This window comes from Ictalurus punctatus, chromosome 22 (assembly GCF_001660625.3).
Source record: "Ictalurus punctatus breed USDA103 chromosome 22, Coco_2.0, whole genome shotgun sequence".
Lineage (NCBI taxonomy): Eukaryota > Metazoa > Chordata > Actinopteri > Siluriformes > Ictaluridae > Ictalurus > Ictalurus punctatus.
Genome location: NC_030437.2, coordinates 8,197,848 through 8,214,318, shown reverse-complemented (window position 1 = coordinate 8,214,318; position 16,471 = coordinate 8,197,848). Strand labels below are relative to the sequence as shown.

Here is a 16,471-nt window from a genome sequence, read left to right as displayed (position 1 = left end):
CTTCTTTGTGAAAATTATTTCTTCTGTGAAATGTTTCCCACCCATTGAAATTTCATTCAGAAGCCTGTTTCTAATTGGTAAGCAAAAGATGAACAAATACAACATCAACATAGAGTTTTATTAAATGTTATATTAACTATTCATAATGAAAACACAATGTGTTTTGAATGTACATCATATTTTGATTGTTATACTGATATTAACATAAATCTGATTTGTTCAGTGGAAAGGTAGCACAACCTTTGGTTATGTAAATGTAACAGTCATGTTGATTTGCACTAGAAAAATCTTAATGCTAAATCATTCATTCATGCACCTTTCATTTATAACAGTATAACTGCAAACCAATGCAGCTAGTAAGAAATACAAGAAATATCTGTTACTATAATAATATGAAGTAAATGCGCTGCAATTAAATTTGATGAAACATTATTGTTAATTCACATAATTTGTTGTCATTTCTAAATTACGTATACATATACACAGCCTTTATTTTTTTTTATTATTTTTTTTATTAAGTAATAATAATAATTTTGGCATTTGATAGACATAATTTGTTTTATGTTTGATTTTTAAAAGAATTAATTATGTACTCGTACTATAACCAGGAAAGTAGAATATGAGAATTATAAAAGCAGAAACAATAAGCAAACCATCAGCACCTTATAAATCAGACAAAAAGAAAGCTTAATAACATCAATCCCTCTGACACTGTGTGGGACATGTCTTTGTTTATCTTCAATGAACATTCAAGTAAGCATAAGCCCTGGCAGAAGTTATTTTTCTTTCCATGATTCATTTGCCATGGTGGGTAGACAGAGCGTTTTGATCATGCTCATGCCGGGAATTGCTTTGAGGTCTCAGAGGCCCATACTGCGTAGGGTTAGAAGGGTAGAAGTGCACATCAACGGCCACGGAGGTCATGCCCAAGGTGACACAATGGGACAGCATGAGAGGACAGGAGGCATGGGAGAAGCTGATGCTGTGGTGTACTGGAGTGGAGGAGGAATCGCTGGTCTGCAAGGTCAGAGAAGAGCGGAGAACTTCTTCCTGAGTGCCCAAAGGGTTGGAATGGGGTGGTGAAGGGGCATCCCTTTGGCACTGTCCCAAATCCTGGCTCCTCCAGTCCTCCATACACTGAAGCTGGATGTCAGGTGGGAGAGAGGGCGTGACTTTGCCTTCCTCAAACGATGTCTCTAACTGAAGTAAAGAAGTTATAACATTACTCATCTGATACAACAACATTTGTTGAATGCTGACCATCATCTGTAATAAAAATCTAAGCTGTGATTTTGGCTGAGAATGACCACTGGCCTGCTCCTCCTCAGAGGGCTCTAGGTGTGTTTCCACTATCACCGGCATGTCTTGACTTGGCTGGACTTCCTCTTGTGTGTCATCATAACATGATTCCATTAGCAATGTGGATGGACTGGAAGGCGGAGGATGGGCTCTCATCTCAGAAGTGTTTGGGCTTTGCTCAATAACAGCAACCATGTTGTCATCCTCAAAAGCTCTGCAGATGCACCAGTGTAGAAAATACTATTTAAACATCATTTCAGATAGGTGGCTTGGAATGAATTGAGACTGGTGTTATAATATTAACCAAACTCACTTATTATCATATGTTCTTTCAATTGCAAGACGTTCACCGTGCCTGCAAGGCCCGCCAAGGCCTCTGAGAGCTTCAGTAAAAGAGCGTCATTATTTGGTTTGTACTATTTTAAAGGTTATTGGCATAACACTGATTTTAGATTAGAAAGAACATTTAGCATGCCTGTTCAAGTATTAAGAGTATTTTACAAATTTGAAGGTGTCTTACCTGCTCGCCCTTTAGTTATGGCTGCAGGGTCATTTTTCCGAAACAAAGAATAGAAAGCCATGGTTATGAAAATAAATGCCAAGGAAACTCCCACCCCTACCACAATTGGAATGTCATGTTTTTCAAGCATAGGCAGCCAACTCTGTGACTTCCTCTTCTCCCTGATAACAGATTGTGGAAAATCTTCAACACAGTGGAAAATTTTCAACACAGAGAGCACAAAAAAAACCCTCAAATACCACATAATATGCTACCTGGCATTGTTGTCTGTAGTCCTCATGGGGGCCTTTGAGGTGTTTTTATTAAACATTTCAACCAATTCAGTATTATTTGCCTGTGATGCCTTGGTGGCTGTAAGTTGCTCAGCAGGCTGACTCCAGTACTGGTGGACCTCTACAGGAGTTGTACTGCTAATACTGTTCATATTATACAATGTGAACCCAGAGGTCTGGGTTAGTTCAAGGGCCTGAACCACTGAGCTGGGAGAGGAGGGGTCTTGCTGTGAGCTTGTGTGCTGGTCAGAAAGTCCTTGAAGAAAAATTTGCTTGAAGGTTTGGTTGTGTGCAGACAAGGACTCAGGTTCTATGTGGCTTGGGTGCAACAGTGGCTGATCTGGATGCTGGGTGATTAGATTAGTTGGAGTAACAAATGCATGTCTTTTTTCTGTACGTGTTTCTATTGGTTTGGAGTAAGGGAAGATAGGCTGTGGCCCTTGGGTTCTTAGGAGGACTTTGTAATTCTGTTTTTCTCCTGTGTTCATGCTGTCATGATCAGTGAAGGAAGTATAGGAGTCAAATGGGGTAGGAACACTGATAGAATGTGTTGGTGAGTTCTTCAGGTAAGTATCTATAGATGTGAGAGAGGAGGGAAAAAATAAACACACAACTCATGTTTTAAGAAAGTCATTGGACACATAGTACTCGTTGTGGTTATAGATTGCTGAAGGGATTCATTTTACCTTTAGGAGATTTTAAATTCTTATAGCCGGCAGGATTTGTAGGTTCTTCTGGCTTGATTTCTTTGATCTAAAATATTTGTCAATAAAACAAACCTAGAGTATTCACTCAAAAGAAATACATTTCATCCTTCAGCATTGTAGAGTACATAGAACCAATGAAACATTCGAATGATGGTGTGGGATGCTTTTTACAGTATATGAACAGGACAAACAAAGAGGTTACAATGGGATGGGATCACAACACTGACTTCCGTATGCTACTTACGGTAGATAATAAATCATCCTCAGGATCAGCTTCAAGTTAGAAGATTAAATCAGTTAGATCACGATAACAAAGATATTTCCCTATTTATGTGCAATTTTTTTTTTCAGTAACAGAATTCATTTACCAGAGAAAACTGTTATGGTGGTCTTTCTTCTATCCTGACCTATGTTGTTTTCAGCAGTGCAGTAATACTCTCCTGCGTCTGACTGGTGGGCATTAGAGATGTGCAGTGTCTCATTATCTGCAGGGCAAAAAGCTCTTCAAAGTGCAAAGCATTCTTGATGTATGAAAACACATTCAATAGAAGATAGTTAACCCGCTACTGCATGAATTATTACATTTACATCAAACAAATGTTGTTTTTTAAAATGCTTTAATGGAATTAGTTCAAGTAATTAAAAAAAAAATATCGACAAAAAAAAAAACAAAAAAAAAAAAATTAGGGTAGGGTAATTGGTAAATTGTTGCAACAGTATGGAAAGTACCATATAGTCAAAAATATAATTCCAATTTATGCATTATATATAAGTTGCAGCATGTTTTTTGCCACCTAGTAAGCATGTTATATCTTCTAAAAAATAATAAATAAATAAATAAAAAATTATAATTATATCTTCTAGAAAGGAATTACAGTTGTAAAACATATGAAGATGGATTTCCTCACTCAAAAATATCAAGAATTGTACTTACTTTGAATGTGAAAAATGTAAATATACTATTAGAGAAGCCTAGTGTCTTTTTTGCTATGTAGGTCTGTTTCAATTCATCAACGCACATACCACAGTTCCATTATCGCATTTTGTTGCCATATGGCAACAATTACATTTTGCTATTTAAAAAATCCTCAAAATATACAAACTTGTTTAAATGTACATTTGTTTAACTATTATCAGATAGTGTTTCATTTTTTCCCTTTAAGTAGTTTTCCCTAAATATTGAAACAGTAATCGAGTTTTGAGAGCCTTCAAGGATAATCTTCACCATTCCACCAAACAGCACTTCCTGGTCATCTGACATGGCATATTTTTATTATGTCAAAGTAAAAGTGCCCCGTTCCAGTTACATTGGAAAATAGTAGTTTTGTATGTATAAAAAAAATGGATATAAATGAATTATTGCCATATGGCAACACCATGCAGTAAAGGGTTAATACAAAAAAGATTTTCAGAATCTCTTGCCATCAACGCGTATGCGTGGTGAAAGTGATAGAGGTGTCTGAAGAGCACTCCTGCGCCAACTGTACTTCAGTGGTAGGTTTCCAACAGCTCGGCATGGGAGAATGATAGTGGCTCCCTTGGACACATTCACTGATCCCGCAAATAACACAATGATCGGCTTTGCTGAAAAGCATTTTAAGGTACATACAGCACAATCAAGAAACAAATTCTCAACACACTATATTAACTTACATGGCCCTACATGAATATTTTTACTAGGCATAATTTACCAGCTATACGTAGGCTAATCGTTTTCTCATCCTGTCCCACAGGATTGGAGGCTGCACACGTGTAAAAACCTTCATCATAGTTTCTCAATGAGGAGATATAAAGAGTTGCATTTCTCACCCTGTGAATAAAGCATTGTGATCAAAGTGATTTGTAACACTTTATATGTATATATGAAACTACCTGATCATAACCAAAAACCACACATTTACATGGAATATCCAAATGTATACCCCTTGGTAATTTTGCCTCCTGTTCTTACAGACTGGCCATGTTTTGACCACTCAATAGAGGGAACAGGGTGTCCTGACACCTGGCACTGAATCACCACCTCCGCTCCCACTGTGGAAATCACCGCCAGGGGCCAGATAGTAACGGATGGAGGAGCTAACAATTAAAGGACCACAAGAACCACAAACAATGGACTCAAAGATAAATAAATTAGAAAAATTAATCATGCTTGAAAACAAATGGTAAAATGACTTGCATGGAAATAAAAAAAATAATTACATGCTGCTATATGGCTTATAGTTAATACAGTAAAGTGGAAAGTTTGCAGCCCCCATAGTTTTTGGGTGAAAAAAGCTAAACGTACTTCAGTTTGACAATATCTCTACGTATATGTAATGTAGAGATATGTAATGTAAATACAAACAATGCAATTTTCATTTGCAAATCTCATAAACCCATATGTTATTCACAATAGAACATATCAAATGTTTAAATATATCAGAAAACATATCAAATGTTTAAACTGAGTAAATGTACCAACATTAGGAAAAAAATAATGTCATTTTGAATTTGATGGCCTCAACACATCTCAAAAAAGTTGGGACGGGACAACAAAAGGCTGGAAAAATAAGTGTTACTAAAAAGAAACAACTGGAGGTTAATTGGCAACAGGTCGGTAATATGATTGGGTATAAAAAGAGTATCTTAGAGAAGCAGAGTCTTTCAGAAGTAAAGATGGGCAGAGATTCACCAATCTGTGAAAATCTGCTTCTACAATTTGTGGAACAATTTCAGAATAATGTTCCTCAACGTAAAATTGCGAGGACTATGAATATCTCATCATCTACAGTACATAATATCATCAAAAGATTATGAGAATCTGTAGAAATCTCTGTGCACAAGGGACAAGGGTGAAAATCAATATTGCATACCCGTGAACTTCGGGCCCTCAGGCAGCACTGCATTAAAAACAAGCATGATTCTGTAATGGAAATCACTGAATGGGCTCAGAAACACCTCCAGAACTCATTGTCTGTGAACACAGTTCACCGTGACATCCAGAAATGCTGGTTAAAGGTCCATCGTGCAAAGAAGTAGCTATATGTGAACATGATCCAGAAATCCTGCCGTCTTCCCTGAGCCAAAGATCATTTGAAATGGACTGAGGCAAAGTGGAAAACTGTTCTGTGGTCGGACGAATCGAAATGTGAAATTCTTTTTGGAATGCGTGGACACCGCGGCCTCTAAATTAAAGAGGACTAAAGAGGAGAGGGACCATCCGTTTATTTATTTATTTTTTATTTTATTTTTTTATCAGTGCTCAGTTCAAAAGCCTGCATCTCTGATGGTATGGGGTTGCATTAGTGAATATGGAATGGGCAGCTTTCACATCGGTAAAGGCACCATAAATGCTGGAAGGTACATACTGTACAGGTTTTATAGCAACATATGCTTCCATCCAGATTCCATCCCATCATTACTTCTGAAAGACTCTGCCTCTCTATGATACTCTTTTTATACCCAAACATGCTACTGACTTGTTGCTAATTAACATAATTAGTCTTAAAATGTTCCACCAGCTGTTTCTTTTTAGTAACACTTACTTTTCCAGCCTTTTGCTGTTTCTTAAAATGGTACATTTACTCAATTTAAACATTTGATGTTTTCTAAGTTGTGAATAAGTTGTGTATTTATGAGATTTGCAAATCATTGCATTCTGTATTTATTTACATTTTACACAGTGTCCCAACTTTTTTGCAACTGGGGTTGTACAAAAAATGTAGCTGTAGTAATGTAGTAAATGTAGGTGTAGTCAAAAATGTCAGTTAATAAGTTAACATAGTAAATACAGTATTATGATTTTATAAATAAAACTTGTATTCTTCATCGCATCTTAAGGAAGCGCAAACGTTTGCACTCAACTGTATGCAACCTTTTACGTAGTGTATTATAATGCAACAATATATAATAAATACATTTATCACAAACTATTTAATATACCATACCTAGAACTTCCAGGAAGATCTTTCTGGAGGTTATAGCCCTTTGTAGGAAGGAATTAGAGGCCCGACAAAAATAAAATCCCCTGTCTGTCTCTTGTACACTAAAGAGAAATGGTTTACAACATACATTATTAAAGCGACAAATGTAACATATGCATACTCTGAGCCTAAAGAAAGTTCACAAGCACCTGTGAAAGAGCAGGTCTCCAGTGGGTTGGGTGGAGATGTGTGACCTGGACCGGAGGAGCCGGTTGTTTCTAAACCAAGACACTTGTGCAGGGGGTCTACTGTGTGGAGGTCTGCAGTACAGAGTCACTGAGTCACCCTTCCTCACTGTTTTATTGACAGGCTGGAGAACAAAGGTCCAGTCCATGACTATGCAGTAAAAAAATATAACAAAAATTATTAGGACATGTACTTAAGTGAGACAAAGTCTCACCTGACAACAGCACATGAAATTACTTGAAAACTGATTCACTTACTGGTTGGTTGAATACTTTATTTGTATTGCTTCCCTGTTTTTTTTTTCTTGGGCTGTTTACTGGTTTTCCATGTTTTACTATGCCCTTTGGTTTTTGTCTTCCATTTCTGCGCATTTGGTTTTTCCTTTTCTTTTTTTTTTTTTCAAATCTCTGCCTTGCCTTTTAATACTTTTTTATTTTTTTTAATAAACTCCTGCTTGTTACAGAAGATTTCACTTTGATTGTCAGAAGAAGAACAACAAATACATGTCAGAGAGAAAATATGCTTGTATTGCAGACATCCTGGCATCCGCCTCCTGTGCTTGATGACACTCTCTGGATTACTTATTGCAACCAAGATATATATCACCCTTTTATCTCCTGATCTGAGGACCCCTTTCCTGTTTCAGCCCAGATTGACTCTGGTGGAGGAAATGTCATGAGCCAGAACTTATAAACAAACTGCCAATTCCAACAGATGATCAAGGACAATATTATTCTGTGGCTGCTGACAAATGATCCAATTACTGTACATTATGTAAAAAGGGACGAACACTGTAATGGAGCTGTTTGCAAAGAGACTAAGGAGGTGGACTAAAGCCCTTTCTAGACTTCAGTGGCCTTATGGTATTCTTATTCATTATCCCTGCTGCTACTTCCATTTAAGGGGAACGATTAAGGGGAGCTAAGATATTCATCAAACTTGGATTCGGTAGTGCATATAAACTGGTCATAGTCAGAGTGGAAAATGGCTTTAGTGACTACTTGGCTCCAATACTAGGTCATGCCACATGGGCTAGCTTATGCACCGTCTGCCTACATTAATAAGGCTTTAAAAGTCATAAAAATACATAAATCAAAGGTGCAGACTATTTGGTGATACCTTGAATAGTGAATGGGGTAGAACTTTTTCTTACAACCCCCCCAACGCCATTATCATGTGTTCACCCGGGTTTGTTGATGGTGGAGTGGCTGACTGCCTTATGTCCCAGTACACCTTCATGTCTGTGTTACCTTCTGGGTCTCCCTTTTAGCTATAATGTCATAGCTAGTCTTGCCAGAGTCCCTGCTTGCACTCACGCAAATTACATTGTCCTTAATCCTTACGGGACAATAAGCATACCTAATAATATCTCTCTCTCTCTCTATCAAGATACGAGTGATCCTCACCCCTTCTGCTCTCTGGACCTGCCCGATCTATCCTGATACCCTACATTTGGTTGGAATTCTCATCAATTGGAACTCACATGATGCTGCTGAGGATGGCCCCACATGGTGCTGCCTAAAGATCATTGAGATTACTGAGGATTGTTCCACTTAAAAACCATAAAGGTGGCTTTGGACCTCAATTCATATAAAGAGTTGTCGGGAAAAATTAGCTTTTCCTTTTGTTAGATTGAGCTCAAAACGGGGGAAATGGCAAACTTAATATTTCAACAGCTGATAAACTATTCGTCCACTGATGAACTGAACTTAATGTATTTTATTAAGTCCAGCTAGGATATTAATCACGTGGCCACCGGTAATAATATCCTTATGTTAAACACGAATTATAAGCACAGTAACAAGATCGGACAACTTAGGAAAATAAATCATAAATATAGACAAGAGACACTTGCTCTTAAAATCAGACGAGACTTTATTAAACTATTCTAATACACAGAAAGTAAACTAATACATAAACACACACACACACCCACACAAACAAAGGGGGTGAAAGTAGCTTTGACAGAGAATAAATGGCTCCCTAGTTGTAACACCGCATGCTGTTCTTAGACCTCAACCTGAATGAACCATCAACAATTAATAAAATTTTCGCTCCATTTTAGAAGGACTCTATTAAATATACCAGCTTTGACTGAGACCTGGAGGTGCTTAGAGTACTTGTGTTGCAGTTGCTCTAGACAGGGAATTCCCTCAGAACGTTGTAGAAGGGATTCCAGTTGGTGGGGATTCGTCAGAGGTCTGGTCACTTTTGAGCAGCATCTAGGAAGACCACTTGGAATGGTGAATGGAGTGGAGTCTCGTAAGCAGCCTGTCTGTGGAGCTTGGCAGTGGTCCATCTGGTTCTTTCCCTACTAAAGTTAGGAAGCTTAGCAGGAACTGGCTCATGCAGACATTGATTGCAGAGTACTCTTGCAGATGTTAGTTGAAAAGAGAACATGTTGATGAAGATGTTGATTGCAGAAATTCTGCAGATGTTGGTTAAAGAGGACTGTTGCAGCTGTTGTTAGTTGATGAGGACTCCCCAAAGATTGGGGAGAATTCTCTGAAAGTGTTGGTTTAAGAGAACTCATTGTTTCCATGGTGTCCAATGGTTTTAACTCTTCCTAACTGGGCAGAACGCAAAAGGTTTTGCACCAATCAGCATGAAGTTGGGATGGGGGCGTTGCTACATTCTCCACCCATGACTTTACTCAATCTATTGTCTTTGTGGTCACATAATTTCATGTTTTTTCTTTTTTTCTTTCTTTTTTTTTACAGAGTCTGGATCAAACTTTTACTCCCAACTGTTGGTACCTATACCTAACAACATTCTATTCAATTTTCCTTATTTTCATCTTTCAGAAAGTCACTCAAGGAACACAAACATACCAAATAAGACATATGTTGGTCGCTGTTAACACAATACTAATAATTAATCACACACCTACAGTTACAATCAAAATTATTCAACCCCCATTGCAAATCAGGTTTACTGTCAAAATTGACAAACTTTCAGCTGTTTGCAATGAACAAATCCAACAAAAGCAATTGAAATCGTTGTTCAACACAATGAATGCTTCAAGTGGTTTCCCCAAATTCCACTGAAAATGCAAGTTGTAATGATTTCTCCAGTCTCAAAATTATTCAACCCCTTCATAGCAAGCATCTTTAGTACTTAGTAGAGCACCCTTTTGCTGTTATGACCTACTGCAAACAAGATGCATTGCTAGACACCAGCTTCTGGCAGCATTCCTGAGAAATCTTAGTCCATTCCTCATGAGCAATCGCCTCCAGTTCAATAATATTCTTGGATTTGTGTACTGCAACCGCCTTCTTCAAATCCCACCAGAGATTTTCTATGGGGTTCAAGTCAGGTGACTGTGATGGCCCTGTAGAAACTTCCAGGACGTCTTCTGCAGCCAAGCCTTGGTGGAATTTAAGGTATGCTTGGGATCATTGTCCTGTTGGAAGGTCCAATGGTCCACGTTTCAACTTCCTCATACATGGCATGACATTTTCTCCTAGGATTTCCTGATACTTCAATGAATCATTCTTGCTTTCCACATGCTGCAGGTTTCCAGTGCCAGAGGATGCAAAGCAGCCCCAGAGCATCACAGATGCACCACCATGCTTGACTGTGGACAGAGTGTTCTTTCTTCATTCTTCTTCCTCCAGACATACCACTGATCCATCCTGTCGAAAAGTTCCAATTTTGTTTCATCGCTCCACAGAACAAATCTCAAAACTTCTGGGGCTATTTTATATGAATTTGAGACGACTTTTCTTGTGTTTTTGGGTCAGTAATGGTGTATGTCTTGGAGTTTTGGCATGGAAACCTTCTGCTTTTAGTATATGCCATACTGTGCTCACTGAAACCTCAGTGTCTGTTGCCACCAAGTCTTGCTGCAGGTCTTTTGTAGTAACTTGAGGGTTTTTCACAACCTGCCTTCTCAGAAATGTGGTTGCAGCTGTTGATAGCTTCCTTTTTTCTGCCCCGTCCAGGCATTTAATTTATTTTCTGCCCCTAGCCAGTTCAGGTATTATGTGTTCCAGCTCAAGCACACCTGGTGTAACTAATGAAGCCCTTAATTAGTTGCATCAGGTGTGCTTCAGACAACAGCTGTTTTGCATATTTGTGCTGTTGTGAGGGATTCTATTCAAGGAATTTTGAGACTGGAGTAGTCATTATAAGTTGCATTTTCAGTTGAATTTGGGGAAACCACTTGAAGCATTCATTGTGTTGAAAGTATTTAAATTTTGACAAAAAACCACCTGATTTGCAATGGGGGTTGAATAACTATATATCCATAATCAATCGTACTCATGCATGATAAACAATCAAGTGTCTAAATGCACCTTTGTGGTTACAAGCATGATAATTACAGGGTAACACATAGAAGAAATTAGGCAACTTCCATTGTTATTGTATTATTCTTTCAGTCCTTGGTCTTTCAGAATATATGAGGTGTCCTGATGCGGTTGGTGTGACCAGCATGATAAAAACTGTCATAAAGAAAGAACTAGGTAAGAGAACAAAAGGGCCCACCTGTGTTGATTGTCCTTGGGGCCTATTTGGGTGAGTAACCCCCTTTTTCCCAAAGTTATCAACTGAGGGAGAGGGATTTCATCTTGTAGGCCAGCCACCATGTCTCAGCCAGTGGCCTAGATCATTGAGTTTTACGAGAGGTTTGCTAATCTGTGAGGGATCATCCATTGTTCACAGGACAGTGATAACCCAGCAATCAGCCATTATCTGTAATTGGCTTGGAGCTCCAATGTCTGCACCCATGGGCTCATGATTTAAGGCTTATTTGATGGGTGATCTTATGCTTATGCTTATCTTATGCTTATGAACTTATGTTTATGATCTTGTGCGTTGAGGTCCTACACAGTTATGTTATGATGGCTTAGGACTACAACTGCTATGAGAGCTTTAGGACTGCAATTGCCACAAACAGTTTTGCCCTCAATTTTCCATCAGTGAACAGTGGATAAGTTCAACACAACAGACTTCATGTAAAAATTTGTAAAAATGAATTTTTTGGTTACCCAATTACACTATTTGACCATGCAATACACAGTTTTACTAGGGATGTATTTATAATTGCACTATTCAGTGTCACCTAGATGAGCATCCTCTCAAGGTTTCTTCCTTGCCTCCATCACCTCTGGCTTGCTCATTAAGGATAAATCCATATATTTAAAATCTACATCCTGAATTGATATATTTCTGTAAAGCTCCTTTGGGACAATGTCCATTGTTAAAATCGCTATACAAATAAAACTGAACTGAATTAAATAAATAGGTGACCGCTTACATTTGACATTTTAAGCAATTTTAGAACAATCTATTATAATATTTAATATATTATAAAGTATATAATATTTAATAATTTCAAATACAGGGTGTCCCAAAAATCTCCTTTGACAAAAGATGAATGTATTGAAATCATTCTCATGGCAGGATCAGGAAGCTGTCGCAAGGTTGTGATCGACTTTAACAGGAACCATGGCAAGCACATTACACACAACACTACTGCCAAAGTTATTAACAAATTCAAAAAGAATGGACGTGTTGCAGACCAACCAAAAAGTGGGCCTCGACAACATCCACTGACAAAGGCACAACCGATGTGGTGTTTTCAGACTTAGTTCCCTAAGTATAGAGAATTTTGGGACACCCTGTACATGGAACATGTTTGTCATGTGCAAATCTGACTAAAAGAAAACTTAATTTTACCTGCACCTGTTGTACCACTGGTCAACAGGGACATCACAGATAATATTCAAACGTCCAGTTCACTAGAACCTGCCCCAACAGTTACCTCCTGTTGAGGTTTATGTACTGCATCTATTCACCCTTGAGTACTACAGTAGGTATTTACTTCATGTGTACATGATTTGTATGCATGCATAAATTCTTTACAAGAAGACATGGAGGTACCTGCAGGAAGGAGGTATGCTGGCTGTGATCTGAGTCTCTCATTGTCATTGTCAGCCTCACAGTAATAGAAGCCTTCATCTTCTGGCAAAACTCTCCTGTGGGACATATGGAACTGTATTTTTCCATTCATTACTTTCATAGAAGCATGTCACAGTCAATTGTATCTCAATGAAAGCACTTTTGAAGTTACATTCTAGCTTACTGAACAAACTGATATATGTAAGTGTTAATTTGTGGGGAAATATCTGGCAAAGTAATAAACTACACTAGGATCTAAACTGATGTATAAGTTTAATGAATAAGGACATGATGATCTCACTCAAAGACAAGAAGTTGTCCATCATCATGCAGGTCCCATCTCGATGTATTGGGTAACATTTGGTTATCTTTGAACCACTGAATTTTGGGAGTAGGGGAACCATGGACTACACAGTGCAGGGCTGTCTCCGTTTCCACAGCAACTGTGATATTCTCAGGACCCTGCATGATCTCAAGACTCATGCTAAGCCCTGCAAGTAAGAAAAAAAAAAAGAAAAAGAAAAATACAAAGGTAGCATGCTTAAGCAACAACCTCACAATAGACCAATGTTACAAAAAAAAAAAAAAAGGAAGCAATGGTCTTGTCCAGTTTACTGCAAGGAACAAATGACCACATACCACCAACTATTAAGGTGGCTGTGTCACTTTCTTTGCTTATGTTCAGTAGACGATTATGGGTAACACAGACATAACGTCCTTGGTCTGCCTTGGTGACGTTGGTCAGGTGCAGCGTACCTGAGGTCTTTCTCTGACTCCCCCCTCCATATTGACCCTGTAAAATAAATCATGCAGACAGACAAGTCTTTACAGCCCATCTGTAAAGCCAATCTCAAGATTACCTCTTGAGGAAATAACAGAGGTTGGAGAATGTGCATAATCTAAATTCCCTTAAAAGAAATTCCTACTTTTAAGGCCTACTCACCACTTTTATTTCACCTGCAGCCAGTACACATATGTATCCAACTATAACATTAGAAAGTAATCCAAGTATCTTAAGCATAGTTACTCTAATTTCAATGGTATTCTTGTGACCAAGTAATAAAATTTTATAGTGACACCTAATGGATCAGGAATGAATTGCAATTCTGGACATGCTGAAAATTGAAAACCTGCAAATGACAATAATTCGTGCTCCCTGTGTGTTCACAGCAATTTGCTCTACCTGGATCTGAGTTCCTCTGGTAAAAGCTCTGCTATTCTTCAGCCATGATATGTGGGCAGTTGGAGAGCTGTCCCCTGACACACACTGGAAAAACAAGTCCTGACCCTTAATTACACTCTGAGACTGAGGACTGAAAAACACATTTTCCAGATCTGCAAGGGGACATAAAACCAAAACTCAGTTGGAAACCAAACATTTCATAGAGACAGCATAATTGTATAGACTGACATTTATTACACAGCATATTCTATAGATGGAGATTATAGTTTCTCCTTACATATGAAAAACATAATTTAAGTGACTGACAAATCTGCCAGGTAAAACTTTTCAGAGTTTTTACAGACCCAATTTACTGTACCAAACTCTAAATACATTATTATTTTCTAAAGCCCTATAGTCCCAATAACATGAGATTAACCCAGTCAGGCTGCACTGCTAATTGATGGTACATACATGCTTTGTTGACTGTGACAACACTTTTGATCTGTTTGCTTCCATTCCTAGCACTGCAAATATATCCCCCTAGGTCTTCCCCTTTAAGTGAAGAAAAGAATAGAGAGCCATTGGCCATCTGATGAACTCCAGTTGCCAATCTTCCATTCTCTTTCTCCCACTTCACTGGTAGTGCCGTCTGTGGGCTTGTGTCATACACTGCACAATGCAGCATCAGTGGCCTGTTCAGAATCCCAATGCCATCCTTTGGCTGGATTGAGAATACTAAAAGAAAAGGAACAATTAATCAAATATTTGAAAAGGTAGAAAATTATTTAATTAATTGGTTTGTTAACAGAGTTACCATGTACATAATGGTAATAGATATTAATGACAGTTTTTGGATAGTTTCATTAATATGATTGAATTATTATGATCAAATTCTGACATTTTCTATTATATACAGTACTGTGGAAAAAAATAGGTACACCCCATGGAAATTGTTGGCTTTTTGACATATTAGGATAACCAAACATTTGATCCTCTTTGAAACAGTGCCTATATGTCACGTATCAGGAAGCTCTGGACTCCACTTCCCATCAGCCACTGCACTGCACTACATGTCACATGACCACCTGCACCTGATTCACGTTTTGGTTAATGAGCACTCGTGTATATATAACCATTGTCTGCACTGATTCACTGTCTTTTGTTGTGTTAGACCCCTGTGTTCCATGTTTGACTCACGTTGTTTATGTCTCGGTGTTTGTTTCTTGCCACAGTGTGTTTAGTCAAGTTTTCTTAGTGTCTTTGTTTCTCGGTACGTTGCTTCTAATAAATGTCACTATCTCCACCTGCTTCTGGCTCAACTCCGATCTGTGACAGAACGAAAGACCAACAATCAGAAGCAGCAGATCGCCAAGATGGATAACTGGGGCGTCAGGATGCCACCAATGTTAGTGGAGTACTTTGCCACGTTGCGCCAACAGTCGGACGATTACCAAGCTGCGCTACAAAAGCAGCAGGACGCCAGGAATTACCTGGGCTTCAACTTACCGCCTATGTTCATGCAGGACTATGCCATGCCACGCCAACAGGAGGAGGAGTCCAGGTACAAGGGGGAGTTTGTGTTCAGTACAGAGACCCAGCCCGGGACCGACAGGGTGACCTCAGAGCTTGAACCTGAGCCCCACGAGGTGGGCTCACCTGCCGAGCTCCAGCAAAGGGTCAGCGGGGAGGCACTAGCACCAGGCTTTGATGTCCGAGTCCCAGTCAAGTCTCAAGTCCCTAAGGTCCCAGCCAAGCCTCGCGTCCCTGAGGTCCAAATCAAGTTTCGCGTCCCTGAGTTCATGTTCAGGCCTACTGACCCAAATGCCGCTCACGCCCAGCCAAGCTCGGCTCACGCCACAGTCCGCCGACACGCACCGCCAAGCTCGGCTCACGCCACAGTCCGCCGACACGCACCGCCAAGCTCGGCTCACGCCACAGTCCGCCGACACGCACCGCCAAGCTCGGCTCACGCCACAGTCCGCCGACACGCACCGCCAAGCTCGGCTCACGCCACAGTCCGCCGACACGCACCGCCAAGCTCCGCCCATGCCCCAGTCCGCCGACACGCACCGCCAAGCTCCGCCCATGCCCCAGTCCGCCGACACGCACAGCCAAGCTCCGCCCATGCCCCAGTCCGCCGACACGGCCAGCCAAGCTCTGCCCATGCCCAAGGTTCACATAGTGACCTCAGAGCCTCAGCCTCCCCGTCCAGCTGAGGTCGTCGCTCAGCCTCCCCGTCCAGCTGAGGTCGTCGCTCAGCCTCCCCGTCCAGCTGAGGTCGTCGCTCAGCCTCCCCGTCCAGCTGAGGTCGTCGCTCAGCCTCCCCGTCCAGCTGAGGTCGTCGCTCAGCCTCCCCGTCCAGCTGAGGTCGTCGCTCAGCCTCCCCGTCCAGCTGAGGTCGTCGCTCAGCCTCCCCGTCCAGCTGAGGACGTCGCTCAGCCTCCCCGTCCAGCTGA

The 16,471-nt window shown here is 39.9% G+C and overlaps 2 protein-coding genes across 3 annotated transcripts in view; both read right to left on the bottom strand.

Moving 5' to 3' along the window:
- Nucleotides 1–9: 9 nt before the first annotated feature.
- LOC128628742 (uncharacterized) lies at nt 10–3,955 on the bottom strand. 2 transcript variants are annotated; one of them, XM_053674538.1, is made up of 6 exons: nt 3,167–3,955; nt 2,778–2,844; nt 2,074–2,665; nt 1,820–1,980; nt 1,613–1,682; nt 10–1,513 (listed from the first exon to the last, which is right to left on the bottom strand). In XM_053674538.1, the coding sequence occupies exons 3-6, from the start codon at nt 2,577–2,579 to the stop codon at nt 796–798; spliced, it is 1,455 nt and encodes a 484-aa protein (XP_053530513.1). In that variant the 5' UTR covers nt 2,580–2,665; nt 2,778–2,844; nt 3,167–3,955; the 3' UTR covers nt 10–795. The 2 variants fall into 2 exon arrangements, with proteins under 2 accessions (XP_053530513.1, XP_053530514.1); XM_053674539.1 differs by having other exon boundaries at nt 2,778–3,955.
- LOC108255977 (roundabout homolog 1) overlaps nt 3,947–16,471 on the bottom strand; it is a 25,711-nt gene continuing 13,186 nt past the window's right edge. Inside the window, exons 3-12 of the mRNA XM_047149816.2 lie at nt 14,487–14,750; nt 14,034–14,185; nt 13,490–13,643; nt 13,152–13,341; nt 12,833–12,927; nt 6,910–7,096; nt 6,725–6,822; nt 4,721–4,874; nt 4,490–4,608; nt 3,947–4,382 (exon numbers count right to left, since the gene is read on the bottom strand). Coding sequence (XP_047005772.1) covers nt 4,207–4,382; nt 4,490–4,608; nt 4,721–4,874; nt 6,725–6,822; nt 6,910–7,096; nt 12,833–12,927; nt 13,152–13,341; nt 13,490–13,643; nt 14,034–14,185; nt 14,487–14,750 — 1,589 coding nt within the window. The 3' untranslated portion in view covers nt 3,947–4,206. The remainder of the gene's footprint in view (nt 4,383–4,489; nt 4,609–4,720; nt 4,875–6,724; nt 6,823–6,909; nt 7,097–12,832; nt 12,928–13,151; nt 13,342–13,489; nt 13,644–14,033; nt 14,186–14,486; nt 14,751–16,471) is intronic.

Coding starts and splice junctions, on each gene's coding strand:
- LOC128628742 (XM_053674539.1), bottom strand. CDS start 2,579: ATGAACACAGGAGAAAAACAGAATTACAAAGTCCTCCTAAGAACCCAA. Junction 1,683..1,819: donor CATAACTAAAGGGCGAGCAG/GTAAGACACCTT, acceptor CTTTTACTGAAG/CTCTCAGAGGCCTTGGCGGG. Junction 1,514..1,612: donor GAAAGAACATATGATAATAA/GTGAGTTTGGTT, acceptor GTGCATCTGCAG/AGCTTTTGAGGATGACAACA.